Raw genomic sequence first — 27,540 nt, 5'->3', positions numbered from 1 at the left:
GAGGACCTTTCTTGGCTGCTTCTGCAGCTGCCTTTTCAGCTTCGATTTCGGCCACAATGGCATCAATTTCAGCTTCTTCTAGCTGTGCAGCCCAGTTTCCTCTAATGGGTCTATTTTTAAATTACATCAAGTTTCCTCCCGCGCGTTTTATATGATTACCGTTGATGAATGAACTGTTGAAGGGGAGAGGGACTCTTGACATTTTCTTCATTTGATTTGATAATGCAACCAACAACAAAAACCAAAAACATTTTATGAAGATACTTTTGCCTTGCGCAATGCAATGAAATCATCCCACAAACATCTTTCTCCTCCGACGTTGTTGTTGTTGTTTCTGAGAAAATTGAAGCACAAATGTACGAATCTCCATGGGACCAAGCTCTACTTGTAAACTTGACTTGTCAACGGCTCCCCCTCTTTCCGGGTGGGCTGATGATGACTGTTCCTCATGATCCCCTTCCACTTTCCACTTCATCTTCTCCTTCATCTTTGCCTTCTCTTGATTTCCCGACAAACTCATTTCTTTCACTTCTTTTATCTGCAAATTTCAAATCAATCATTCATTCACATCCACGTCCCTGATACCTTCTTACGTAAGTAAGAGCAAGTGTTTTTCTTACCATTTTCCCGGAAAACAACTTCTTCAGCTCAACTTTACCCATTTTCGAGTTATCACTGTCTTCTCCAGCCTTGTAAACAAACAACAAAACACTCACTTTCAATCAGCATACTGTCAATATATATATAGCTCAATTCAAGAACATCATCAACAACAAGCTCATGTACGTACCTCGTATAGATGAGCCAGGCGGAGAAGGACTTTCCCATGATCTAACTCCTCAAGAGTGATGATAGCAATGTTTTGAGGCAAGGTGTACAGAGGATCCATGGCATAACCTTTCACAGTGTTGGAGGCTTTCCAGTTCTCCTTGTTCTCCTGTGCGAATGCCATTACAAGAGGGGAGTATATTTCCTGCCCAGTCTCTCGTCTCCACCGCCCTCCTTTTCCTACTTTGTTTATGCTTACATAGTATTTCCCACGAACCTGTGCTTTTTTACACAAGTTTGCATGGAGATCAAGATGATTTTTTTCCTGGTGGACCAAAACATTACACACACAGTTTCACAATTGACTATTGATCATACCGTTAATCCTGCGCAGGTATTATTCACGCACACAGTTTCCGCAAGGCTCTCCTCTACTCCTCTCGAGTCATCCATGCACATACTCCTGTTTCCATATGTTCACACAACCACACATTAATAATACTGTTTCTTTCTTTCTTTCTTTCTTTTTTTACAATATAGAACTAGTGATGAAATTTGGAACCTGTGAAGCATCAACTCTATTTCACCGTCCTTAATACTAGCACCCCCAGTAGCCCGGTCAACCAACACCGACAACTCTGCTTTCTCGTCTTTTATGTACATTCCAAGAGTAAGCTGAACAATAATCACACTAACTATGCGTTAACACTGCAAAGCCATCCCACAATCTATTCTGCTACCTACCTGCAGCATATTTAATAGTTTTTACCGGGTAGTAGTTTCCTGCTATTGGCTCATTCACTTCGAGAAGCCAGTCTGTTCGTTTATCCCTGACCTGCATTAATAGAGTGTACTTTCTATTCTCAGATACAATGTCAGTATGGACCATATTTTTATTGCAACCCGGAAACACAATTTTATTGGAAATTCAGGGTACCCGTTTCAGAAAGTCTCTTCCGTTAGAGTCAGTATAGAACGCCTTATCTGTACTCATATTTGTTACCATTCGCGTGATAATCTCTTTCCCTATTAGATCACTGTTACTAACAGGAATTGGACCAATCTGCTAAAGAGAATGAGCTTTAAGGATCTTTTTTATCCCAAAAAAACAAACACACAAAAGAACCTGATCATTAGAGTTTTGGAGAGACCACTTACAGTGAACTCAAACTCGGCGTGCTCTTTATCTTTGTACAGTCTTATCACCTAGGGTAACACAAGTATGCATCAACATGTACAGGATTCTAATAATTGATATCTAGCCATCAATTGCTGCTGCTGCAGCAGCTAGCTAGCTATTAATAGTACAATTTGAATATGGAATTACAACTACCACAAAATATGACTAATTACCTGCGTCACCCAAGGACTAAACTGCTGGTGCACCTCATCTACTAAAGGCCCTCGCACAATCTGCAACTTTGACTGCACATTACCATATGTGAGTAAACCAGTATTGCCAATGAAAGCATCAGTCACGGTCCATATCTTCCAAACAAGTACTTACTATATGAATTATTTATATTACTTCTACTATCACATATTTCATGGGTCTATATGAAAATGAGGAATACAAAGACTATTATCTTCTTCATAGAGAGTTTGTGTGTAGGAAAACTAGAGAGTTTTGATCTAATATCCTGTGGATAGAACTCAGCATCAAGTTGTGAATGTATTGAAAAGGACTGACTCACTTTCGACGAAGAAACAGGATAAGCCAAGGAACCGTTTGGTCGAAAAATATATGCACCGGAAACCTGGGGATCTTTTTCATCGCCCACATTCGAAGCATACCAGAAATAGTTCTGATCCATCATTATGTCAGCCTGACAGAAATATATATATATATGTTAAAAGCAATTGTGTTTGAAAAAAATCAGTGAAAAGGAATAAATAAAAGGAAACATTCATTACTCCTGTTCTGGAGTTGTACATCCGCTCTAGAAGACCAGAGTCTGAAGAAATTATCATCTTTAGATTTCCTGGACCAATTTCAGTCGTTTTGTTCGCCGGACTAAGCATCACTGAAGAAGTGTGTGTGTGATTGCTGCTTCCTTTATATATCATGCATGATGCATCATAAGAAAAGAGAATCATGAGGGAAAGGCACATTCTATCGAAATCTTACAGCTAGCCTAGCATATATATATATATATATCTCCATACCTTGTGGGGATGCTTTTTTAGATATGAAGAAGGTGTTCCAACCAAGTGGCGGCACTGTTGCATTAAACACGAGCCAATACTTTGGAATCTGCGTTGAAGATATTCCAAGATAAGCATTTGTGTAGAATTTTCTGAGGTTGCTCGTGACATTATCCATGGGGATGTATTGAGCATCAAGGGTGTTTCCAGATGAATCTTCCACGCTTAGGCCTGCATCATTGACCTGGTGCATGCATATATAACGTCGCTCTTAATTAGTAAAACATATAAATAAAATGATCCAAATGGAAACAGAGGCATGAAATATGACTGACCGGTATCCTGATGATTTCTGTACGATTCCATCCAAGGGAGTTATAGGCCACCAGAATCTGAAGATCAAACAGTGAGATTAGTTCCACGCAAAACATAAGCTATGTATCTTAAAGTAATGTTGAGAGAATAGAGATGTGATGGAATTACCAAGCTCTTTTGGCCTGGAATGGTTTCTTCTGTCGCTGGGCAATAGCTGATATTCATCAAAGAGCACTGCTCATTTGGTTCCAAGAGGCAAATAACCAGTCATAATATTCCACATCAGTCATCACCATGAACTTGATTGTTCACTAAACCGAGTTTGTAGGATGTATAACCTGGCTGAATGCTATTGCAGGCTTTGTACAGGCACCTTTTGGTTCCTTGTTCAGTAAGCATGCAAGTGCAGAATTCACCACTGCTTCTGCCTATGAAATTTATGATGAAGTCAATTACTGATAAACAAGGACAGAGCAAATTAAAAAGTAAGAGCAGTGTTTTGACACAGAATTATTCCCCATAGTGATCTTACCTCAGAAGCACCAAGAGCTAGGCGTTTCATGTAATCATTAGTTACATGCTGCTTGGCAGTTCCAGTGACAGCATCATGGTGCTGCGCTATCCCTAAAGCATCCCCAAGACTGCAAGTGTTTGGACCTCCAGATTTCTTGCCCACCAGAAATTCAAGTTGCCTTGCAGCCTAATTGGGAGAGAAAAGAAAGAAAAAAAAGCCATAATGCAAGGCCATGGTTCATGTTAGAATTATTTAAACTAGGAAAAGTGAGATGGGACTCCGGCCAGGATGCAGTTTGATACCAAGTAGTATCCGCTAAGAACCCGAACATATCGTTTAAAAGCAGGACGGCTGGAGAAGTAGCCAGTCCAGTAAGCATATGCCCGATCCGCGTATCTGCACGAGTAGAGAAAGTAAGATGTTGATGGTAGCTAGGAATGTAAATACATTTCAGTAAAGTCACTCACGGGAAAAAGTCATCAGTCTTAAGAGGCCAAGTAACATTGGCATCGTTCTTGGCATCAACATAGAGAGATGGTGTGGAGTACAAGGCGTTGACACGCCCATCCTGTGGAATTGTTGAATAGGATTAATGAGAAACCGAGACAGCAAAGATTGATTGAGCATGCAAGAGACATGGAAATGAAAACCTTGTTAACATAATGGATAAGTCTGTCCATCTGTCTGAACCAAGACTCGGCGAACTGGTACTGAAAATCATCACCCATCGTCCACATCACATGGTTCCCTCGACTCACATTGGCCTATTATGATTATGATCACGTTGACTTCAGAATAATCCAAGCTTACACACTTTCACAACCATCAGATATAAATAAAGAATTCTCAGAGACTAATTACATAAACCAGAGAAGCATTGACGAAATTATCAACCGCCTCCTTGATGTTATAGCCATCGGAACCAGGGTCGTCCTGCAAAATAGTTACCAGTGAATCGATGGGATTACCTAAAAGAGAAAGAAGGAGAGAGGGGGAAGAAGCGAACCTGGATGGGGACGTAATCATCGCTGACTTCATAGTGAAAGCCAGTGGGAGGGCCGTAATGAACAAGAAAGATATTGGTGAAGATCTGAGAAGAAGAAGCTAAAGTTTTGGATCCTCTCCAGATGACTTCCAGTGATTTCTCGGCCTTACGCTTTTCTCTGTCTTGGTAATCAATTCTCGCGAAATGCAGAGAGTCCAACCCTAACTCTGCTCCGAGTAGGTAAGCTTGGACAGAGGAATGACCAAAGGGGTCGATTTGCCAAGCAGCACGAGGCGTTGTATTGAAATGTAGCTTTATGAAGCGATGCCCCCTTGTGGTTTGGTCTATCATATCTATGTAATGGCACGTTGCTTCATCATTCATACTCCATCCTCCATTTCTGCCACACCACATTAAAAATTGGTTCTGTGAATTGTGTATCTCTTTAAGTACTAGCCCCAAAAATGTCCTGATGAAACAACAACAACTTACACAAACTCAAGTTGCCCGGATTTCACAAGTCTCTTCACTTGCTTCTGTATCTCGGGGCTTTGTTCTTCCCACCAACGCGTAAAGAATGCCTTTTTCCATGACATAATTAATCACATTGAGAGAGGAAGAAAACAATATATGGTTTATATGGTCAAATTAATCCTCATTATAATTAAAGCAGTATTGTAATTAATGTAAAGCAAATTTTTTAGTTTACCATTTCCCCAAAGACAAACTTTCTATTGGGATCGCGAAGTAAAGAATCCACGACAGATTCCAGCACGTTCCTCACGCAAGCGTTCTGATCAAAATCACGAGTCATTGTCTCATTGAGGATATCTCATATATAAATAGTACGTACGTATATATGTTCTTTTGTATCCATAATTACATATATATATATATATATATGATGATTAATATATTCTCTCTATACTTTAAATAAACGTATATAAACCTGGATACTGTTGTTTGATCCTAGATAGTACTGATCAACGGTTTTCAGCCATCCGACATCGTCATGCGAATGCGGAACAAGATGAACATTTAGTTTCCCCGGAACCACTCTAGCTTCGGTGCCGTACTTCACGTATCGTTCGCCGTTGACGCTCTCGACCGACAGCCGCAGAACAGAAACAATAATAACACAAACTGCTGCTTTCAATAAAGACAGAATGGGTTTCGCCATGGCAAAGTGGTCGTCGTCGAGCTTCAGATGTCTTTTTTTTCTGACAGGTGTGGCCGTGGAGGACATTTATTATTATAACAAATGGAGAGAAATACAAGGGTCAAAACGAAAGGGCCAACCGTTGATTTTATTAAGATCTGACGGTCATCGTAAGTGTTTCTTTATCGCTTAATGTGACTAGGATTAGATAGATTGGTTATTTCACCACAGTCCACAGACAGAGATACTTGTATTTTGTTCAATAATCTTATTTTTCCTATAAATGTGTTTAAATCTTACTTTTTTCTTTTCTTTCTTTTGCTCTATGTAATTAAATTTAGTAGTCAACAGTCAAATTTAAAATTTAAGTTGGTTTGTCACTTACTGATATGATAATCCAACTTCAGAATAATACAAGGGTCAAAAGGAAAAACCAATACCAACCGTTGATTTTGTTAAGATCCGACGGTCATCGTAAGTGTTTCTTTATTTGTTCAATAGTCTTATTTTCCTATAAATGTATTTAAATCTTACTCTTTCCTTTTCCTCTTTTTTCCTCTTTGTAATTAAATGTATCCTCATGTTGAACTGAACCGAGAGAAAATCTGAAGCCCATGATGGAAGCTCCATCTCCGTGCTTTTATTTAGAGATATTTGGTAAAATAATAGATTTTTCAAACATAACTAAGAAGAATATACAATCAATATTTATAATTGGAAAAACCCATGTCTGTCTATTTTCTCAGTCTTTTTTGTCATTTAATTTTTTTTTTTAATTACATTTATGCCATTGTATCTAGCTCTCTTTTTCTTTCCATTTCTTGATTTTTCAAATAATTGTTAATGTAATTTTTTTTTAGAAAACTTTTTAAATACAAAAAAATTTATATTTTTTCTTTACAATTTGATATAAATTTTGTTTAATAATTTTTAAATAAATTATATATATTTTTTGGATCCGTACACATTTTTAAGTGTATGGATGTCTATACACCTGTGTAAATGTCACTACATATTATTAAGTGTACATATGTAACTTTTTTAATTCTTTGGGTTCTAGATGCTTGTACAAATGTTTGTATTGCAATGGTTTTATAAAAATTACATATGTACTCCTAATAATGTGTACAGACATATGTACTCTTAATAATGTGTACAGACATATGTACTTTTAATAATGTGTACAGACATCTGTACACTTAATAAGGGGTACGGGATACAAAATTTGTAAAAATTATTTAACATTATCAAATAAAATCATCAAACAAGATGCATATCAAATTGTAAATTAAAAAGCATAGATTTTTATATATCTTTATAATTTAAAAAAAACAAATTTTAATTAGTCAGCATTTTTGTTTTAGATTGTTGGGAACATATAATAAAGAAAAAAAAATTTAAATTTAAAAAATAAAATCAAACCCACTCCCTCTCTCTCCTATTTCTCCGCTTTCCCCCTCTCTCTCCTCTTTCTTTCCAAAATTATTGACAAGAACTTTTTAGTAATGTTCTTCCTTACTTTGGATCCCACTTAGAATTCTATTTCTACTATCCTCTAGGGTGTTTCTCTATTATAAACAGTGTATGTATGTTTCAGACAATTAAGTTTCAAAAACATACTAAAATACTAACAAACCCTTTTATTTATCTATCATGTGAGTTAACTATATCGTCTAATCCACCTTGGTGGACCTCTCATTCCTCTGCTCCAGATTTTCTTGTTCAGTTTCACGTCTACTACCCTAACTAAGGACGTTAACTTAGTCCCCATAGCTTTCTCTGCTAAACTTCTTAATTTCCCTAATGGCATTTGGTGCCTTCTTCTTTAAAAGGTGATGTGTCCCACAGCTCATGGCAAGAAAAAAACAAAAATAAATAAATAATAACAAGAGAAGTCGTTATGTGAAAGAAAATATTAAAAATTTACATGATTCTTTCTGAGAAAGAAAAGAATGAAGACTGGCCCAGTAGTACGAGGCCCATCAGATATTTATTAAACCATTTGCTAAAAGGGAAACCTAACAGTCTGCTGATGAGTGGGTGTGGGGGGGGGGGGGGGGGGGGGGTTGTAAAGTGATATGGCTAGAATCAGTGACTTGTCTGATGAACTGCTGTTGAAGATATTATCGTTTCTTCCAACAAAGGAAGCTGTATCCACTAGCGTTTTGTCGAAACAGTGGGAGTTTCTTTGGATGTGGCTGCCTGAACTCGAGTTCGAATTTACTCGTTCAAGTATGCATGCCTGAGGGATTTTATTGCCAAGAACCTGCCAATACACAAAGCCCCTATCATCGAAAGCCTGCGCCTTCGCTCTAAGCATGGAGCAATTCAACCTGAGGATTTGGATTCGTGGGTTGGAACTGCAGTTTCTCGTTGCGTGCGTGAGCTAAGTATAAGTATCGATTTATATTCTACCCATCTGCAACCTTTTGTATCATTGCCCTGTAGTTTGTATTCCTGCAACTCGCTCGTGACACTGGATCTTTGCGGCCGGGATATTTTTGTGGATGTTCCTCCAACGGTTTGTCTCTCTTGCTTGAAAACTTTGCAACTTGAATCTGTAACATACTCAAACGAAGATTCTCTTCCACTGCTTCTGTCCTATTGCCCTGCTCTTGAATATCTGAGTATTGACCTAGAAGAGTCAAACAACTATGACAACAATGTATCATTGCCGTGTAGTTTGTATTCCTTGAAGTCACTCGTGACTTTGAAACTCCAAGGCGGTACGATTCTTGTGGATGTTCCTGGAACGGTTTGTCTCCCTTCCTTGAAAACTTTGCAACTTCGATGTGTGACATACTCAAACGACGAATCTCTTCGACTGCTTCTATCGTATTGCCCTGTTCTTGAAGATCTGATGATTGACTATGACAATCTGAGAAAGTTGGTTATCATTGTCCCATCCTTGCAGCGTTTATCTTTATGTATGAATACATATTGTTCTTCTGATGGGTGTGTGATAGTTACACCTTCTTTGAAGTCTTTTGATGTTGTGGATCAAAGAAGTCCGAGCCCCTATTTGATTGAGCATATGCCAGAGCTTGAAGAGGCAAGTATCATTCTACTGGGAGATACTGAGAAAGATTCTGAAAGGCTTCTCAAATCAATCACTAATGTCAAACGTTTATCATTAAGCATGACATTAAACAGTATAAAAGGGGTAATATATATTTCCATCAGTCCACAAGTTTTCAGTCTCATTATTTCACTTAGAACATGGAATCGGATTTTCTTGAGTTTCATTTCTTTTGTTATTGCGTTCTGTCTGCAGAATGTGTATCCAGATGGTATTGTCTTCAGTCAGCTTGAAACTTTGGAGCTATATATATCCAGCCAGAATTGGTCAAAGTTACTTGTCAACTTGCTTAAAGATTCTCCGAACCTGCGAGTCCTCCATCTCGAGGTTGATCATGTAAGTGTTTCTCCGTCAACTATTTTGCGGTAAAGCTTAGTATGGTATATTGCTGCGATTTTAATCCTTCTTCATTTTTTTTTTTTTAATCTCAGTTCCAAGAAATTCGTGGTGAGTATGAACCGGTTAGCTCGAGCAATAATCAGGGATCCGTTCCTACATGTTTCTTGAATAGTCTTGAGACTTTCAAGTTTAAAGGGTACAAAAGTGTGGAACAAGAAGATAGAGACTTCTTGAGTTTTATCTTCAAACATGCTTGTTGCTTGAAATCTACTTCAGTCGTGACACATATGATGATGTTATGTTCCCCAGATTGAAACTTGAAAAATGATCTAAGACTCGTCGTATGTATTATGTGGGTTTCGTATCTGTTTTGTTGTCCAAGAACAATTAGGTGTCTTTATTTGAATGTGGAACTTAACTTGTTTCCGAACAAAACTTGTTTTATCATTCCATACGGTTAATTTATTTTATCTTCTAGTTGTTATACTCCCTCCGTTTCAATATATAAGATGTTGGGCTCTCTTTTTTGTTTCAAAATATAAGATGTTTTGTAACTTTCCATGCAAATTTTAATATAAATTTAATCATCTCTAATCATTATTTATGCAATATTCTTTATGATTAGTTGGATCTTTTTTAATTTAAATATATATGATATTTTTTAAAAGAAAAATAAACTATCTTAATATGTGTGGTTGTGCATTACCTTAAACATCCTATATATTGAAACGGAGGGAGTATGATACTAGGAAAAGTATTTTAGAAGAAAAAAAATTAAATTTAAAATTTAAAATTATGCATTATAAGATCATTTGAATATAATAGAATGGTTTGAATACATAAACATTATACATAAACTGTTACTGAAGACACAAATATCAAAATGAAAACTTATAAAAAAATATTATCTAGAATTATCACAACTTTGCAAAAAAATATTGTTTAAAGTATTATAAGATATTTTTTGAAAAATTATGGTAAAGAGCCATAATTAAAAAAAAAATCATTATGACAAAGTGATCCTAACCGAGAATATTGAATTAATGGTTTGTAATGAATAAATATAATTTTCTATTAAGTAATTATAATTAAAAATATATTTAATAATGAGTAAAACTGTATCAACAAAAAACTAAAATTAAAATACACAACTTTTTAAAACAAAATAAAGTAAATTTTAAATATTAACGAAAAGTTACGATAGATAGACGCAACTGTAATTCTATATTAATTTTTATTAAATTTCTATATTGCTACAATCATTTCTAAAATTTTAGTTAGATTATAGAATAACGTTGAATATTAGATATTAATATTCAAATTATTTAGATTCAACATAAAACATAAAATTTGTTTCAAGGAAAAATGCTTTGTTAGGTTTTTTTTTCAGCAAAAAATGAATTATATTATACAACTGATCTGATAGCCAATCAGGTGGTGAGAAACATGCTGAATAGAAAATACAAAAATTACAACCAGATTTTGCTAAACAGTGAGCAGAGTTATTACAATCCCTAGTCCTGAATTTGGATGACCAAGTCTTTATATCTTGAACTATGTTGTCTATCGATACATCAACAATTTGATAATTTAAAGCTTTGGTTAGTATCTCATTGTCGCCTTCAAACATAACATTAGTTAATCCCCTGATCCAACTTTGTTGTATTAGTGCTAGTAAACCCTTTGCTTCTGCTTGTAAAGGTGACGCTGCATAGCCTAAAGCTGATCCCCCCATCCTTGAGAAAAATCATTTTGATCTCGTAGTATCCATCCACATTTAGTTTGATTTGTGTTATGGTCAAAGGCTGCATCGTAGTTGCATTTTACGAAAGGCTCTGTAGGCTTAGTCCATGTTGTTCTTCTCTGCATATGTTCATGGTTGGCTCTGTGTTGATTTTTGTTGTGAAGATGATTCCATTCTCGTATATTTGACCGGGCGCGGAGGAGAATAGTGTTTGGTTTATCCTGTTTTCCTTCAAAAATAAATGAATTTCGACTTTTTCAAATGTGCCATAGTAACCAGAATGGGAGAAGAGACATGTTAGATGAAACACCTATAAGAACTAAAAGTTGTGATGAAAAAATATGAATAAAATATAGTGAAAAGACACAATTCTACAATGAACAAATACAACTTTTGAGTCTAAAAAAAACAAAAAAAAACATTTTTTTTACAAAAAAGTATTTTGAAAAATCGCAACTATTGCCGCATTTATTCCGATTTTTATTATTATTTTAAAACATTTTTTAAAAAAATTAACGAAAGTTACGATAAATATATGCAAATGTAAATTCTATATTAAATTGTATTAAATTTCTCCATTACTATAATCATTACTAAAATTTTAGTTAGATTATAGAATAATATTGAATATTAGATATTAATATTCAATTATTTAGATTCAACATAAAATGAAAATTTTGTTTCACCGAACTTGTTACTTATTGATGAAGAGACATATATAAAGAGAAATTAAAAGACATGACTATTAAAATAGACACACCTATTATAACGGAAAGTTGTGATGAAAAAATATAAATAAAATATAGTAAAAATACACAACTCTACAATGAGCAAATACAACCGTTTAATTTTAAAAAACAAATAAAAACAAAAGTTTTACGAAAAGGTACTACAAAAAATCGTAAGTTTTGTGTCTGCACTTGATTTATACCTAATAACTCATATAAACTGTTTTTAAATAGAAGACAGTTTTATTACCATATTGAAAAGTCAAATTCAAAAACACGCTATATAATCCATCTAACTCTTGGAAAAAAAACTCTATGTATTTTCATTAAATTTTTATATTTAAAATTAACTAAAAGTTGTAAATTAGATTCATCATTCTAAAAATATTTTGTTAAACCAAGAATTGAAGGAATTTCTTTATTTTTAAAAGAACAAATGCTAGAGAATAATTTAGAAAACTGTAAAAACCATTGGAATTGAAATTTTATATTATTTTGAGTCATGTTAGAAAAATGAAAATAGTTGATACAGACAAATATATATACATATATACTAGATAAGGGGCCGCACGATGTGCGGGTTTAAAAATTGTTGAAGAAAATCCTAAACCTTAAACAATTTTTTGAAAATATATAAATAAATTTTATCTCCTAAAGTAAATATATAAATAATTTAAGTTAGAGAATATTTGTATCTACCTTCATACATTTATTTACATTTATATATATTTAATATATTATAAAAATTATTACAATAATCTAAAGCTAAATTATATCCCACAAAAACTTTTGCCAAATACTCATCATTACAAATTTTATTATTGTCAAATTTCAAAAACGTTTCACACCTTATTCACAAAATATTTTACATGCAACAAATTCATCAAAGCAACATCTAATAAGTAACCACGTACAATTTTACTCTATATTTTACCATTAAAAATATGTTTTTACACCCAAAATTATTTTATTGTTAAAGTATACTCTTTATCACCACCTATAGAATGTCTTCTAAACAAATTAAACAAATTTTATGTTGCTTTACATTCATTTTGGCATAATTATAGTTCTTATAATTACTAAAGTTGTTTTGTGACATAATTTCTTTAACCATGAAGTTTTTTTTACTCTAAAGATATTTTGGATGAACAACTGGTGAAAATTATCTATTCGATTACAATGATTTTATGACTAACCCAATAAAAGTTGAGAAATTGAAAGAAAGTTAATATAATATAATAAAAATAAAAATTTGAAAATTATAATCAGGATGGTATATAAGTCTTAGATAATTCAGATATACAAAATAGAAACTTTATATACAATCCAAAACATGACATATGTCATAATCACGTTAAGGATCAACGACCTATTTACTCTTCAGAAGTATCCAATTGTACCAAAACAACTTAAAGCTATGACCTCGTCTCAAATATTCTCGAATCATAAATTCTCAACTTATTTTTACCCAAATCAAAAGTTCTCATATATTTCTCCATATACCTGGTTTAAACGGTTTACGAACCTAATCTGATAGAAAACCATATAAATTCGGTTTGAAACCAATTTTAAAATGGTATACCATTCCAACTTTCCAAATTTGAAACTGCTTATCAATTACTCGATCAAACACCTTATGTGCATTTTTCTTGTTCTTAACACATTCAAAACCAGATTGTGGATATTCCCGATTTCTCCACACAGTTTCAGTTGGCCATTCCCCCAAAACAGTCAATGGTTCATTGCAAAATTTAAGGCTAGGTTCCAATTCTGAATTCGATACCTTAGGTTGTTCAACATCCTCCATGTTTGTTTGATCAATCTCTCGCATCGAATCCTTTTGCAAAAACACCTCAGATGGAGAACAATGCTTCACCGGAGAAAATCGAGCCAACAATCTCTGCTTAAAAACACTCCAATCCATGATTTTCTCTTTATTCATCTCTCGCATAAACCATGTCAATGCAACTCCATCTAAAAACAAGAAGACTAGATCAAGCTTCGCATCATCTGAGAAACAACCACGATTGAAAAGCCTCTCCACTTTTGGGATCCACAACGACGGATCTGTTCCGGTGAACATAGGCGTATCCATACAACCATCATCGTCATAGATCACAGATTCCACCGTCTTCATCGCGTTGAAGCTCCGATCACAGTTTCACCGCACCAATGATAAGTTTTGTGATATCGTAACCTCTGTAACTAACTCTTTATTGATAACCCAAACACTAACACACCATAGACGAAGGCAAGCACATCACAAGCTCTTCACCTAACAAAGATCAGAGACGAGAGCACATCACTCTCGCACTAACCATCAGAGAGCACATCACTCTCTCACTAGCACATCGCTAGAACATTCAACAACAATAAGCATAATCCTCCCCACGCACACATAACTTGTATTTAAAGAGAAGAACTTCAACGGCAACACTTCTAAATGAGAAAGAGTCTCTGCCCTCCTTAGCCAAGTCAGCTCATTCAACTAATCTTCTTTAAAACCGATTGTGTTGATACACCAATCGTATCAATACTTCCCCCTTTGAAATCAAGCTTGTCCTCAAGCTTGGTAAAAGAAAGAAACTAGCAGCTTCTGAAACTCATTTGTGGTGCTGCTTGTTTGGCCACTTCTTTTATTGTGTTTCTGGTTTGTATTTGAACCTCCAAGTCTTTTTACACTTTCTCTTCTTCTGTATTTGTTGTAGATGAATTTACAGCATATTTCTTTTTGTGTTACTCACTGAAATAGTTGTTACTGCCCACAATAGATGATCCACGGCTAGTATATTCCCCTTTGAAGAGATTTCCTCAAGAACTATGCTCTCAATTCTCAGCTTGTTCTCAATTACATGTGTCAACATCTCATCAGTGTACTTGACACGTGTCATGATCATGTTAATGGTTGATTTGAAAACCTAACTTAATATAATAAGATTTTTAATATAATAAAAATATTAGTTCGAACTTCAATTCAAGCTTTTTCCTAAGACTGCCTTCACAAATCTTGTTGCAATACTCAGTGTCCAAAATTGGCTAACCATAAATACATAAAATTTATTTATTTATTTTTCTGTGCAAACAAAGACATAAAAATCAATTTGTTAGGTTATATAGTATAATTATACGACCAAATATGGATGACACATAATATATTTATTTTACGTTGAGAATCTTTGTAGTAGTGAAACTTTGATGTGGATGACACATAATATATTTATCTTAGTTGTTTTTTTTAAATATAATAAGATTACAATTATCTTATGTTTTATCTTATGCTTTGTTTTATCAAGCTTGCAATTATGTAATTTCTAATCATTAAAATTGACACGTGTCACGATCTGATGAGTTACTAACTTTGATATTTAATCGATAAAATTGACACATGTCACGATCTGGTGAGTTTTTAATCTTGATCTCTAATAGTTAAAACTAACACGTGTCACGATCTGGTGAGTTACTAACTTTGAAAACCAAGATTTATATAATAAGATATATATATATAGGTATCAAAAGATACGAATATTCGAATAAACACAACTAGAACAGTTGTAACTTTACAATAAAAACAGTTACAATAAAAAAAATTGTAACTTTTTGTAAAATATATATATTTTTTTGGAACATTATCTAAAATATAGGATGAGTAAACACAATTTTTGGTGAAATTTATTCTGATTGCTATTATAAAGTATAGGTTATTTTCGTGATACGTAATTAAGACACAAATCAATCGATTTATTAGAAGAGATCACTAAAGAAAATTGTGAATCCAATTATAAAAGCCTCTGGATGTATATTCTTATGGTCCGTATATGATAAAATAAAATAAAATAAAAGACTCTGAGTGGAGTAGAAGGTTTCTGAGAGAGAGAGAAACCAATGCAATTCGGCGACGACCGCCTGAAACAGAAGAAGAGGAGGAGGCTTTTATCATCATCATCATCATCATCATCATCATCATCATCATCATCGATCATCATCATCATCATCATCATCGATCGTTGAGCATCTTTGAAGAGAAGATGAGACTCATCGTCGTCGTCTCAAGAAGAAGGTGTCTACTACTAGTACTGGGGGGTGCTCCTTTTCTCTGTTCGCTGCTACGGTTATCGCTCGCCACGGTTGTCCTCAATTCCATCTCTGCCTCTTTTCCGGATCTCCCTGCTAAATTTGGTCAATCCCCCCCTCTTCCCTTTTTTCCCCTAAAATCCCAATTCGAATCTGCTGGTTCTTCTGGGGTTCTAAAACTATAGACTAGTTGTTTGTTTTTGATTCTTGATTTTTTTGATGTTCTTTATATAGACGGCTCCGTGACCAAAAACGGAATATGTGGAGCTCTATACGTGGCAGATCCTCTCAACGGCTGCTCACCGCTGCTCCACGCCGACGCATCCAACAACTTGACTCAACAACAGAGGACGAGGACTAGGACTAACTTCGCTTTGATTATACGAGGCGAATGTTCTTTTGAGGATAAGCTCCTCAACGCACACAAGTCAGGTTTTCGTGCTGTCATTGTCTATGACAACTTTGACAACCAAGATCTCGTCGTTAGTAAGCCTCTCCTCTCCTCTCCTCTCTCCTCCTGAGCTAGTTTTCGTGCTTTTAGTTTTCATTATTTAGTCATACTCGTAATGCATCTGTTTTTGCTCAGTGAAGGTGAACCCTCAGGACATTACAGTTGTTGCAGTCTTCGTTTCAAATGTTGCTGGTGAGGTTTTGAGCAAGTACGCCAGAGGCCGAGATGGTGAATGCTGCCTTTATCCCCCTACCAAAGGGAGCGCTTGGACTGTCCTCGCCATCTCTTTCTTCTCTCTCCTTCTCATCCTCACTTTCCTCTTGCTTGCCTTCTTTGCTCCCAGACACTGGACCCTATGGCGTCGAGGAACCCACAACCGAACCATTAGGGTAGATGCTAACCTTGTCCACTCACTCCCCTCCTTCACCTTCACTACTGATTCTTCTTCCCCACAATCCCGGGGATACTTGTCCAATTTGTCTCGAGGATTATATCTCTGGAGAAACCCTCAGACTTCTCCCCTGCCAACATGGTAACCCAACCACTCTCCTATGCTTAATCTTTGATAGGTTTCTCTTAGATCCTAAGTTTCCCTATATATATATATATTTCTGTCTAGGATTATTAACAAAGGGTACGAAATATTTCTTTTTCTGTCAATCTTAGTCAGATATATACTTGAGAAGAATACTTACTATCAAAGATTTGGCCTTTTTTAGTTTCTGTAATGAGTCAGTGGGGTAATTCATATCATCAGTTTGTTGACTTGAAGCTCTTATGCAGCTTTTCACTTGAGTTGCATCGACTCTTGGTTGACAAAATGGGGTACATCTTGCCCAGTATGCAAGCATGACATAAGCTCCGAGACTTTCTCTTCTGAGGTGATCCCGTTAGACTCAAATCTTTGCTTCCAGTTCGAAGCTCTTCGACTAGTTATCTTATCGTTTTTGTCTTGGATATAATACACTCTTTGTGTGGTTTTGTTGCAGGTACATAAACGAGAGTCTCCTAGAACGGATACAAGTACGAGTAGATTTGCATTTGCTCAATCCAGTCAAAGCCATTAAGCTTTATTATCAGCTTGTAGCAGCTGAACACACATATCGGTGCTCGGTTTTGTCATATGTGGATCGGTTCCAGGTTTGCATCGATCTGAGGGTCCAAATGATAGTGAATGGGTAAAATCATGGTGGGATAAGTATAGGTTAAGCCACTGACTGGATTAGCCATACTGGTCGATGCTGTGCACTGCTGGTTTTCCCAGATCAAAAAGATCTGAGTTGCTTTGCTTGTTCTTTGCATTTGTACATTGGTTGTACATATACATACGTACGCTAGGAGTCATTCTCGTTTCTTTTCTTTCTTTTTTTCCATATAATTGATCATTGTGTGTTTGTTGTTTCGTGATCTTTTATATCTGTGAATTTGATATCTGTTAATTAGGTAAACAGTGTGTGTGTGTGTGAATGTGATTGTACATAAATGCAAACAAATTGATAGGAAAAAGTGTTGATCTTCTCAGATTCTCTCTCCCGGTTAAGGCTAATCTTTAATGTTATGTTATATCTTGTTGATGGGATTTGCTTGTCTAAAGTTTGTAAGTATAATTTTAATATATTGTGAATCCCAAGTCTCCCTTACATGGGGGGAATGGAATCCATTGAACGTGGCTTTGATTTTGTCATGTCCGTAATAATATAAGGGAAGTGGAAAGAGAAGAACACGTCATTCTCATCTCTCTACCTAACGTCTCATCCAATACGATGACTCGTTCATGGGGTCGTTGGTTGCGCAATTCCATCACCATTAACTTTGTTTCCATCCACAAAACGCTTTCTCGTTTTTCTCTTTTACTAATTTCAGCCAACATTTCTTTCACTTGCGTAAGGAAACAAATTTCTACTGGTTCCTTAAATGAGATAGTATACCATTATTTTTGTTTTTATATTGGCCATGCATGACATGTGTATAGTTTTAAATAAAAAGAATATTATCTGTCATTGTTTGCAGGTTATTTATTGTTCTCTGTTGCTCTTCCTGAAGCTTCATCCTTTCCTTTGTCTGACAAGAAGGTAGAGAGAAGATGTCTCAATCAATATCCAGCCCAAAGGCAGAACAAGTTGTTAGTGTTGATGTGAGCCAAGCCAAGGCTCTCCTCCAGTCTGGGCATCAGTATCTTGATGTTAGGTGAGCTCCTCCTCTATTTTTATCATCATACTGTCACTATGATGCCTGTAGCACCAGTTGGAGTTGCTAATTCCTTTCCTTGGACGTGCAGGACTCAGGAAGAGTTCAAGAGAGGGCATTGTCAGGCAACTAAGATCGTCAACATTCCCTACATGGTCAGCACACCTCAAGGTAATCAAAATGAACCACCTTTTGAGTCTTGAGATATCAACCAGCATATACATAACAAATTTGAAACCCTTTGTGATCTCTAGGTAGAGAGAAGAATCAAGATTTCTTGGAACAAGTCTCTTCTCTTCTCAACCCAGCTGATGATATCCTTGTGGTAATTAACCCTTTACTTCCTCATCACACCCACAAGAAATTATGAATGAAATGAACATCAGAGTTTTAGAAAACGTACGAATCTCTTAAATCTGGTAAAAAAAATGATACACACACAGGGTTGTCAGAGTGGAGCCAGATCCTTAAATGCCACAACTGAACTTCTTGCTGCAGTAAGTCATGCCCTCCCCTGATTTATTAGAAGCACACTCCGAACTTCTTGTTAAAATCATTCATCCCTTCTTCATTTTAAATGTTTTATAATGAAATGAAGGGTTACAAGAAAGTGAGAAACGTGGGAGGTGGCTACTTGGCTTGGGTAAACCATAGCTTTCCGATCAACAAGGAAGAGCCATCTGCAAACTAAGATTCTTTATCAAATAATGACAGAGTGTGTGTGTGTTTGTGTGAAGTGTGTTGTAATCAATAAATTTCTACTTTAGAATTTCCCAGTTTCTTGTTTGTTGTTATCAAAACTACTTTGTGCCAAAATCAATAAAAGAAAAGCTGTTGTGTCAGAAAAAAAGGTTTGGGCTTTTTGAGTAGAGATTAGATATATAAAAAGGCTTGGGCTTCTCTGTCTTAAGCCCTTGCCTTCTCCGACTAATTTTCGAGCCCGACCGAACATTGTTCCCTCTCTCTCTCTCTCTCTCTTGCTCTCGCTCTCGCTCTCGCCATGGAAGAAGAAACGTCAAAGCTACAACAGTTTCCAGAGAGTTTCCTTAGCTTTCTAGAGGCTAATGGCCTTGATCCTTCAATCTACACTCACGCAGATTCAATTCCACGCTACGTAAGGTAACGTTAACTCGAGAGCCCCTTTTTTTTTTTTTTTTTTTGATTTGCTTTCCCCGGAACTGAAAAAACTCAAGAGGGTTCGTTCGAAGGTTGAAACCAGGGTTCGAGAATGCTGTCCAAGAGATTGAATCCCAAATTAACTGTAAACTGGACAAGGTGAAGTGGTTACCTGGTTTCTACTCTATTCCTCCACATGTTCATATAGCCAGATCCAAGGCGTATCAGCAAGGCATGGTGAGATTGCTTTCATCATCATCAAAATTCACCAATTCTTCTCTCGCGTTTTTTGCCTTAATCTCTTCTTCTTTCTTCGGGTTTCCCAGATGTACGGAATCGATGCAGCTTCCGGTGCTGCTGTTTCAGCTCTTGGTATCTCCCCTGGAGACCATGTCTTGGATCTTTGTGCTGCTCCTGGTTGGTACACCATATATCTTGATAGATCGTCGCTTCTCACTCACTTGCTTTTTCTTTCGTCAATTCGTCCTTGTGACTTCTTTAAAGGGAATGAATACTCACTCTCAGGTGCGAAACTATGTATGATGCTTGACCTACTCGGTGACAAGGGCTCTGCGACTGGTGTCGATGTTGCAAGGCATCGTCTTGCTGCCTGCAGAACGTTGCTTCAAAAATACGGGCTTGGTGAAAGGAGCAGACTTTTTCTTGCTGATGGAACCAGTTTCTCAGTGCCACCCACCGCAAATCCAACATGTAAATGCAACAAAAACAATATGTTCCTTTTAGCTTTCCTGATATGCACTAATGATGAGGTCATTTGCTATTCAGGTGATGAGCCATGTGTGGACGATCATGAAGACACATTCAAGCAGTGGACTTCCCGTCGACCTTACAAAGAAAGGAAACAAGAAGCTAAGGCGGCCAGGAAGGCTTCTTCTGTTTTGCCGCAGAATGGACAACCAGAAATTATCTTCTACGGGCAGAGTTCTGGAGTAATCGGACTAAAAAAGAAGCAGCTATATAGATCCCTCGACAAGAATGATTATGCGTATTGCGGCTATGACAAGGTTAAGTTGTGATCTGCGGATGCTGATACAGTCACTTATAAGTATCTGTATCATAACTAACTAAATAATTGAAGTGGGATTTTGCAGGTTCTTGTGGACGCAGAATGCACACATGATGGTTCAATCAAGCATATCCAGAAATTTGAGCAATGGGGTTGGACAACGTTGGAACGCCGTGTACTAGATGCCGAAAGAACCGATATAAGTTTAGCATCTCTTCAGGTAATCTTCCATGTTTGTATCTCTCCTTGTGTTTGCCTCTCTGGGGATCATCACCGGGGTCTTTTTGTTTGCAGCTGAATCTACTGAGAAATGGATTCAGACTATTGAAAGAAGCCGGCACCCTAGTGTACAGCACATGCAGGTGAAACTTCCAAACACTATAGGAAAACACACAAAACAATACGCTCTCTGTGCTCTTGCCTTTTTTTTTTTTTTTTTTCCTCTAACGTGAATTAGTGATCTAATTCGTGTAACTATTAGTTTGACGCATGCCCAAAACGAAGATGTGGTAGATCAGTTCCTTGCTGAAAATTCCTCTGCAGGTACTTGAAATTAACATGTATTGTGGTACTGTTTTCGAAAAAACTCTCAACTTTGTCGATCGTATGGGTCAGATTTTTTTGAATCTTGTTTTTCTTGTGCTTACTTATGGACTAGTGGGAAGACTAACAGAAAGGTTATGATGATGCAGAACTACAAGAGATTGAAATGGCCAAAGATTGGCCATGTAGAAGTGGTCGCACGCCTAAAACACTGCGTTTTGATCCGGCCACCTCAGCAACCAGCGGCCTTTTCGTTGCAAAAATCAGGAAATTGGCGGCACCCGAAGAAGCAGAGAAGAATGTGGTGTGATGCCTCTGTTATCGATTCTACAATCTCACTCAAAAGGATGGCTCGACTTTTAGCTTTATATGTTTGTTTGAAGAATAGGTAAGTGTAATTGCTTGGAGCTATTGGGTTTTAGGATTTGCCTAATCCCAATCCAAATTCATGTTTTGCAAAGCTGATTTTTTTGTCCATAGAACTTGGTTTCTGTAGTCCCACCACTTCTCTACTGTTCCATTTTTTCTATATACCTATCTAATTGTGAGGGCGATTTTGGCAGAGTCACTTTTACGTTTTGGTTATTTCGCCAAAAGAAGAAGAAAGCATACTTTACAAAAAGTTATCAGCTATTTTCACGGTTTGTAAAGGAAATATAAGAAGAAAAATTCACAAAACTCTGCTATATTTAGCCTGTTCGTTAAGTTGCCGCAGCAATCACATCCTGCGACTAGAAATATAAAGGTTGCCGGAGTTTAAAACAAGTCGTCGCTTCTGTTAAATCTATGAAATGAGTCGCTGCTTCCGTTAAAACAAGTCGCAGCGGCAGTGTTAAATTTTGGCCGCCGGAAGGAGACGCAGCGGCAACATAACGAACATGCTCATTGTCGCAAGAAATATAGCATGAATAACAACAACAAGAGAGAGTAGTTTGGTTGGTATTGATGCTCTCTTTTGAATGGTTTTGATGGATCAAATCTTTCAGAAAGAAGAAAGAAGCAGATTTGACAATGTTGCATATATCAGCTTTTTTATCTACATAACATAAACAACACCCTGTGAAGCTTCCTCAATAAACTTCAACATTCCACTGCTCACTCTTCTTCAATTGCTTCTTGTAGTCGAACCAATCGATCCCTGCTCCCACCCACACAGAACAGTTTATAAACAAACATGTGCAGAGAATTCTGAAAAATGTAATTGAAAAGAATTGTCATTTACCGTCTTTAGCAGCAAGTGAGACCATAATGTCATCGATACCCTTCTCCATACCCTTAAGACCACACATGTAAACAAAGGTATTGTCTTTCTTCAACAACTCCCACAGCTCTTCTGCATACTCTGCCATTCTTGTCTGAATGTACATTTTCTCTCCCTTCTCGTTCGTCTGCTCTCTGCTCACCGCAAAGTCCAGCCTGAAGTTGTCTGGGTTCTTCTCCTTCATCTTCTCAAACTCCTGTTATAAGCCAGCCCATTCATTATCCACACAAGTCAACAACATCTTTTGTACATGACAACATTGTTTAAGGTAAATAACTAGGATTTAGCTTCTGTACCTCCTTGTACAGCAGTGAGCTGCTTGTGGGTACACCCAAGAAGAGCCACGCCAAACCATTGAACTGCACATACATATACATATTCAGTTTGTAGAAATACACAACAAAGACAATTTCAATTGGTATAGTATGATTTGTGTAACAACATTGTGTGAGAGAGTTTGGTTTTGGTTTCACCTTGTAGTCCTCGTGCTCCTCGAAGAACATTTTCCACAAAAATGATCTAAAAGGAGCAATTCCAGTTCCAGTTCCAAGCTAAAGGATACAGAAAACCAACCACAAGTAATCACTACAAATGAATGTAGATTATATCATAAAAGTCTTCTCCAAGTGAGAGTGATGACGTACCATGATGATGGTGGCATTTGGGTCTTTTGGCATAAGCATTTCCTTGCCAACAGGTCCAGTGATCAAAGCTTCATCACCAGGCTTCAAGTCACCTGAGAGAAACCCAAACAACAGCAAACTCAATAAGAAGAGTTTAAACCCCCATAAACGTAAGATATCCAATCAGAACCCCATAATTGTTCTTCGTCTTACACAAGAAGTTGGAGCAGACCCCCTTAACAGTCTCCCCGCTATCATTTGTGTAAACTAATCTCTTGACACAGAGAGAAACCTGCAAAAATTCATAGCCAGATAAGAGAAGAACTCATCTGTATTGTATTGGAGTTTTCATTGGTAATGTTATAAGAAGGAAAGCTTACAGTCTTGGAGTCTCCAAAGTCACCAATGGCACTGCTGGCGATGGAGTATAACCTCAGCTTGTGGGGCTTCCCGTTCTTATCAATTCCCTCAGGAATCACTCCTATCGATTGCCCTTCTCTATACGGAATCTCACCTAAATTTCATCATTTTTTCAACCAACCTAATCAAAATCTTGCAGTTGCAGAAGATATAATGCAAATACAAAAAAAAAAAAAAAAAATCAAAATTTTTTGAAAAGCAAAAGACCCCTAATATATGAGATGGGGCAATATAAAAGCTTACCTTCGGTGGTGAAGACAATGTGCCAGGTTTCACCGGGAGCGTCATCGCCGGTGATCTTGGTGTTCAAGAGGCACCGACCAGTGTAAGGGTTCTTAGGTTTGTATTTGTTGACAACAATCCCTTCTTCCTGTTTCTTTGACTCCTTGACTACTTTCACTGGCGCCTCGGTAGCCTCTGTTGTCACCTGAGCCTTCACTGACACAACTCTGCCCCCAACTCTGTAACACAGTGTGCTCTGTATTGTAATTGCAGGATATATGCATGTCAAGATCCAGCTTTTCTTTGGTCATTACAGATCACACAAACTTGTGATTAAAAAAAAAAGATAAATGAAATGAAATGATACCTTCTTGAGGAAAATCCTTTGAGGGGATACAGAGGAGGTTTTCGTGAGTAGAGAAGATGACTTGGAGGAAGGTAAAGAGACTGCAGCGCTTATAGCAGCTGCCATGTTTGATCAGAATGGATGGCAAACGAAGAAGAAGATGTGGAGATCAAAGAAAAATATATGATAATAAGCAAAAAGATCAAAGAAAAAAAAGGTTAGCGGGAGATATATGATGAGGCTGTGATTGGATGTGTGTGGATTGTGTGAAGGGCAATGTGAGGCCAAGTGTTAGAGAGGATAAGTTATTACAGCTTTGTCCTAATTTAGCTTTCCCAATTTCATGCCCCTATCGTCCACATATCACATCTTTCTGCTTCCCCATCCTATAGTAGTTACTGGGCTAACTAACTAATTGGGCTCAAACAGTTTAATGGGCACTCTTCTACTTTGACATGTAGCAGCATCATCCCCCAAGGTTTCATTCATAGTCAGTTTAGTCAATAGAGAGAGACTGATGAAAGAAAAAGAAAAAAAAGAGAGAGACTCACAGGGAGGAGTCTATAACTTTTGTTTCCTTTATGCATCAGAGCTTTCATCCCAGATTACAGGAAACACCTTTAAAAAAGGCTCAAATAATCAATGATATCGTATGCAGATATATGAATCTGTACAGAAAGGATCAACAAGAGAAATATAGAGAGAGAGAGAGAGAAGATCAACTACAAAAAGCTCAAAGCCTTTTTGTTCTTGATTTACAAAGGGTAAGAGTGTATTAAACAACATCGTATTCTGCATTCGCTGCATCAAAAATCGAAGACAATGAATCAATTGAAATTGAAACCCCTGGATCCTCTCGACTGGTAAAGGTCCAGTCTGCTCTTAGCCTCCAGCAACAGAACTTCTAAGCTCTCCAGCTGTGTAACCCAAGACTGCTTCGATGCCCACTCCAACACTGCCAGAACCTCGTCCTTTGCCAGCTGCTCGCTGTCTGGAACATTGAGCGCTATGTAACAGAGGAGCTCTAACGCTGGAATCTGAACACCACTCTCTCCAAAGTAGGCCAACTGAACCAGATGTTTGCCCCCTCCAGCTTCTATAATGCCCCTCGAGTGATCTTTATGCAAGTAATTCTCTGTGCAGGCGAATTTCGTGAGGGCAACAGCTGCTTCCCCTGTCACTTCGGGCTCTCGTTCATCCATAAGCTTCACCAGAGGGCCGATCATCCGTGTCTCAGTTGCTCTGAATGTTCTAGCAAGGTTCCCAATGGTTCTGATGCAGGGGATAAGTAGCTCAGAATCTGCCATCTCGATGATTCTAAGCACTTGATCAACCACAGCCTTGCAGGCCGGGGAATTGGGTTTGAATGCGGAGCGTCTCAAATCAGCATCCTGCTCTGCAACGGCCGTGATCTCCATCAACGCCATAGCTGAGTTGTATCTGACCTCCTCGTTGCCCTTATCAATCAGAACAGCGAAGCAGAGGAGAGCTCTGGACTCTGTGATGCTTTTGCAGATGGTGGAATTGCCTTTGGCCAGCTTCCACAGCGCTCTGGCCGCCATTGCCTTAAGCTGACACTTGGTCGCTGCGTCTTCCAGCTCTCGAGTCTTGGATGCGCTCGAAGTTGAATTCTGGTGCTGCTGGAGACTGCAAGGTAGCTTAACACCATTACTCTGGCTCACAACCCCGTTGCTCGTAGACTTCCTCGGAGGATTTGCCCTAACCGCCATGGTGTTGACGACCACGTTGTGCATCTGATTGGGCATTTGCTTCCCCGTAGGATGCGGAATCGAGCTCTGATCGTCATCAGGACCCTTGGCCGCCGAGGGTGCGGAGTTAGGGTTTTCCTTGGCGAGAGCGACGGCGTGGTGAATGGAGGTGGCTTTGTTGTTGGTGGCAATGGCGTACTTGATGTGCTCCTGCACCGTTTCGAAGGCCAAGTGGCCGACGAGTAGCCGAATGGCGTTGTGCTGAGCGAAGACGTCTTGGCACTTGGGGTGATTGGAGACGAGCTCGGAGGTAGCCCACGCGACCATGGCCTGGACCTTCATCGGCGCTTCTTTGAGGACTTTGCCGAAGACGGAACAAGCGCCGCCGTGGATCATGTGCTCCACGCTCTCGGGATCACGGCCCAGCAGGCCCAACGCACGAGCGGCGTTCTCTTGGCCTTCGGGCTTACCTTCCTTGAGCAGCTTAAGGAGAGGGACGACGCCTCCTTCTTCGATGATAAGCTTGGTGTAGCGATCGTTATCACGGGCGAGGGAAACGAGGGAGGCGGCAGCATCGGAGCGGTCTTCGAGGGAGCCGGTGTAGAGAATGGCGATCTGCTCCCAGATGAGGCAGAGGATGGGCTCGTTGGCGGCGATAGGGGGAAGACCAAGGTAGCCAGCGTCGCCGCGGTCTTCGGCGGGAGCAGAGACGCGGAGGAGCCAGGAAACGTCGCCGAGGGAGTTCTCCAACTGAGCGGACATCTTGCGGAAGGCGGCGGCGGGGATGATGGTGAAGACGCGCTTCATGAGACCATTGGCACGGCACTTGAGGACAAGGGAGAGAGCCTTGTCGAGCATCTGCTCGGTGTCATCGATGATGCGGCGAGTGGGACGCTCGTAAAGGTCGTTGCTGGCGCGAGCAGCCTGGCGAAGAAGAGCAGCGAGCTTCTCGGTCTTGGCCTTGAGTTCGGCGCACTCCTGCTTGAAGGAACTAGCCTCATCAGCGGCTTTGACCACCTGGTCAGACAGTTGAATCGGTTTGGCTAGGATTTGCTTCACGATGTCCGCCATCGTCCAGATCTCAGATCAATGGCTAATCGAACCAGATTCAGATACCCCAAAACTGAAGAACTTTGCAATAATTAGGTCAAAGTAATATAAAAATAGGAAGGAATGATAAAATCTTCTTCTTCTTCTTCTTCTTCTCTTTTTCTCTTTGTATCAACTAAACTAGATTGACTGGATCGGCGGAAAATAATAAGAAAGACAATCCATTGGGAAGATTGGTTTTGTTTTGTTTTCTATTCGTGGACCGACGGCGACGACGACGACGAATGCAAAAATGCCCCAACAAAAAGTAAGAAACTGTCAAACGCGGCTGACGACTAGTACTACTTGCCCCGCTCCAAATTTACTAAGATACTTCTCTTTTTTATTTACTACTGACTGACTTTTCCAAGTTCTTCTTCGGAGGAGGAGGAGGAGCCCAAAGGACATTTTTACCCATATGCGTGCACATATCCCGGATTTTAGTTCATCAACATTTCTAATGTTAAACCTGGTCTAAATATTACTCATTATTTTAGTATCTTTACACGTGATGACCAAGTCAATTTTGAGCATTTTCCCTACATTCACCGAACCTGCAGATTGGTAAATATACATATATGTCACCCCTCCATACATAACTCTCTTTTTTGATATCCAAATTATACTACGATCTGATATATACCATTTCCTTATTTGATAACACCTAATCATTGTTTATTAAATATCCTTGGAGGAGGG

The 27,540-nt window shown here is 38.0% G+C and overlaps 5 protein-coding genes and 2 pseudogenes across 9 annotated transcripts; 4 read left to right on the top strand and 3 right to left on the bottom strand.

Moving 5' to 3' along the window:
• Positions 1 to 189: 189 nt before the first annotated feature.
• On the bottom strand, positions 190 to 6,150 carry LOC104727424 (putative alpha-mannosidase At5g66150). The gene is made up of 24 exons (XM_010446530.2): positions 5,677 to 6,150; positions 5,437 to 5,520; positions 5,220 to 5,308; positions 4,749 to 5,127; positions 4,604 to 4,675; positions 4,393 to 4,506; positions 4,210 to 4,310; positions 4,045 to 4,138; positions 3,761 to 3,928; positions 3,567 to 3,656; positions 3,397 to 3,462; positions 3,249 to 3,305; positions 2,935 to 3,157; positions 2,683 to 2,822; positions 2,463 to 2,594; positions 2,122 to 2,193; positions 1,927 to 1,974; positions 1,706 to 1,831; positions 1,538 to 1,603; positions 1,331 to 1,443; positions 1,147 to 1,231; positions 791 to 1,045; positions 621 to 689; positions 190 to 538 (listed from the first exon to the last, which is right to left on the bottom strand). The coding sequence occupies exons 1-24, from the start codon at positions 5,971 to 5,973 to the stop codon at positions 290 to 292; spliced, it is 3,189 nt and encodes a 1,062-aa protein (XP_010444832.2). The 5' UTR covers positions 5,974 to 6,150; the 3' UTR covers positions 190 to 289.
• A 1,808-nt stretch (positions 6,151 to 7,958) lies between these two features.
• Positions 7,959 to 9,334, top strand: LOC104729113 (putative FBD-associated F-box protein At5g56700; annotated as a pseudogene).
• Positions 9,335 to 15,587: 6,253 nt separating this feature from the next.
• Positions 15,588 to 17,819, top strand: LOC104727421 (receptor homology region, transmembrane domain- and RING domain-containing protein 1-like; annotated as a pseudogene). The gene is made up of 5 exons (XR_015570611.1): positions 15,588 to 15,952; positions 16,082 to 16,333; positions 16,434 to 16,830; positions 17,082 to 17,179; positions 17,288 to 17,819. The product of XR_015570611.1 is annotated as a receptor homology region, transmembrane domain- and RING domain-containing protein 1-like (transcript).
• Positions 17,288 to 19,335, top strand: LOC104729112 (thiosulfate sulfurtransferase 18). 3 transcript variants are annotated; one of them, XM_087471214.1, is made up of 6 exons: positions 17,288 to 17,438; positions 18,309 to 18,485; positions 18,577 to 18,656; positions 18,740 to 18,810; positions 18,929 to 18,982; positions 19,084 to 19,335. In XM_087471214.1, exons 2-6 carry the CDS (start codon positions 18,382 to 18,384, stop codon positions 19,174 to 19,176), a joined length of 402 nt encoding a protein of 133 aa, XP_087327340.1. In that variant the 5' UTR covers positions 17,288 to 17,438; positions 18,309 to 18,381; the 3' UTR covers positions 19,177 to 19,335. The 3 variants fall into 3 exon arrangements, with proteins under 3 accessions (XP_087327340.1, XP_087327339.1, XP_087327341.1); XM_087471213.1 differs by lacking the exon at positions 17,288 to 17,438 and adding an exon at positions 18,001 to 18,181; XM_087471215.1 differs by lacking the exon at positions 17,288 to 17,438 and adding an exon at positions 18,181 to 18,220.
• Positions 19,336 to 19,421: 86 nt separating this feature from the next.
• Positions 19,422 to 21,739, top strand: LOC104729111 (uncharacterized). 2 transcript variants are annotated; one of them, XM_087471206.1, is made up of 9 exons: positions 19,422 to 19,609; positions 19,694 to 19,838; positions 19,928 to 20,018; positions 20,127 to 20,312; positions 20,388 to 20,626; positions 20,714 to 20,848; positions 20,923 to 20,990; positions 21,110 to 21,171; positions 21,321 to 21,739. In XM_087471206.1, the coding sequence occupies exons 2-9, from the start codon at positions 19,836 to 19,838 to the stop codon at positions 21,479 to 21,481; spliced, it is 945 nt and encodes a 314-aa protein (XP_087327332.1). In that variant the 5' UTR covers positions 19,422 to 19,609; positions 19,694 to 19,835; the 3' UTR covers positions 21,482 to 21,739. The 2 variants fall into 2 exon arrangements, with proteins under 2 accessions (XP_087327332.1, XP_087327331.1); XM_087471205.1 differs by having other exon boundaries at positions 19,472 to 19,604.
• Positions 21,740 to 22,056: 317 nt separating this feature from the next.
• On the bottom strand, positions 22,057 to 24,243 carry LOC104729110 (ferredoxin--NADP reductase, leaf isozyme 1, chloroplastic-like). Its single transcript, XM_087471207.1, has 9 exons — positions 24,065 to 24,243; positions 23,719 to 23,953; positions 23,436 to 23,569; positions 23,269 to 23,347; positions 23,077 to 23,168; positions 22,906 to 22,983; positions 22,729 to 22,791; positions 22,394 to 22,628; positions 22,057 to 22,309 (listed from the first exon to the last, which is right to left on the bottom strand). The coding sequence occupies exons 1-9, from the start codon at positions 24,167 to 24,169 to the stop codon at positions 22,242 to 22,244; spliced, it is 1,089 nt and encodes a 362-aa protein (XP_087327333.1). The 5' UTR covers positions 24,170 to 24,243; the 3' UTR covers positions 22,057 to 22,241.
• A 405-nt stretch (positions 24,244 to 24,648) lies between these two features.
• LOC104729109 (uncharacterized) lies at positions 24,649 to 27,372 on the bottom strand. The gene has a single exon (XM_087471203.1). It carries the CDS (start codon positions 26,821 to 26,823, stop codon positions 24,871 to 24,873), a length of 1,953 nt encoding a protein of 650 aa, XP_087327329.1. The 5' UTR covers positions 26,824 to 27,372; the 3' UTR covers positions 24,649 to 24,870.
• Between the last annotated feature and the right edge of the window lie 168 nt (positions 27,373 to 27,540).

The sequence above is a fragment of the Camelina sativa genome, chromosome 11 (genome assembly GCF_030686135.1).
Source record: "Camelina sativa cultivar CO46 ecotype springtype chromosome 11, ASM3068613v1".
NCBI lineage: Eukaryota > Viridiplantae > Streptophyta > Magnoliopsida > Brassicales > Brassicaceae > Camelina > Camelina sativa.
Note: the sequence above shows the minus strand (reverse complement) of the source record. Positions and strands in the feature narration are given on the sequence as shown.

Coding starts and splice junctions, on each gene's coding strand:
- LOC104729111 (XM_087471205.1), top strand. CDS start 19,486: ATGGAAGAAGAAACGTCAAAGCTACAACAGTTTCCAGAGAGTTTCCTT. Junction 19,605..19,693: donor TCAATTCCACGCTACGTAAG/GTAACGTTAACT, acceptor GTTCGTTCGAAG/GTTGAAACCAGGGTTCGAGA. Junction 20,019..20,126: donor GGATCTTTGTGCTGCTCCTG/GTTGGTACACCA, acceptor ACTCACTCTCAG/GTGCGAAACTATGTATGATG.
- LOC104727424 (XM_010446530.2), bottom strand. CDS start 5,973: ATGTCCTCCACGGCCACACCTGTCAGAAAAAAAAGACATCTGAAGCTC. Junction 690..790: donor GCCTGGCTCATCTATACGAG/GTACGTACATGA, acceptor TTTGTTTACAAG/GCTGGAGAAGACAGTGATAA. Junction 539..620: donor AGTTGTTTTCCGGGAAAATG/GTAAGAAAAACA, acceptor TGAAATTTGCAG/ATAAAAGAAGTGAAAGAAAT.
- LOC104729109 (XM_087471203.1), bottom strand. CDS start 26,823: ATGGCGGACATCGTGAAGCAAATCCTAGCCAAACCGATTCAACTGTCT.
- LOC104729110 (XM_087471207.1), bottom strand. CDS start 24,169: ATGGCAGCTGCTATAAGCGCTGCAGTCTCTTTACCTTCCTCCAAGTCA. Junction 23,954..24,064: donor AAAGGATTTTCCTCAAGAAG/GTATCATTTCAT, acceptor ATTACAATACAG/AGCACACTGTGTTACAGAGT. Junction 22,792..22,905: donor AGGAGCACGAGGACTACAAG/GTGAAACCAAAA, acceptor ATGTATGTGCAG/TTCAATGGTTTGGCGTGGCT.
- LOC104729112 (XM_087471214.1), top strand. CDS start 18,382: ATGTCTCAATCAATATCCAGCCCAAAGGCAGAACAAGTTGTTAGTGTT. Junction 18,657..18,739: donor CATGGTCAGCACACCTCAAG/GTAATCAAAATG, acceptor TGTGATCTCTAG/GTAGAGAGAAGAATCAAGAT. Junction 18,983..19,083: donor CAACTGAACTTCTTGCTGCA/GTAAGTCATGCC, acceptor AATGAAATGAAG/GGTTACAAGAAAGTGAGAAA.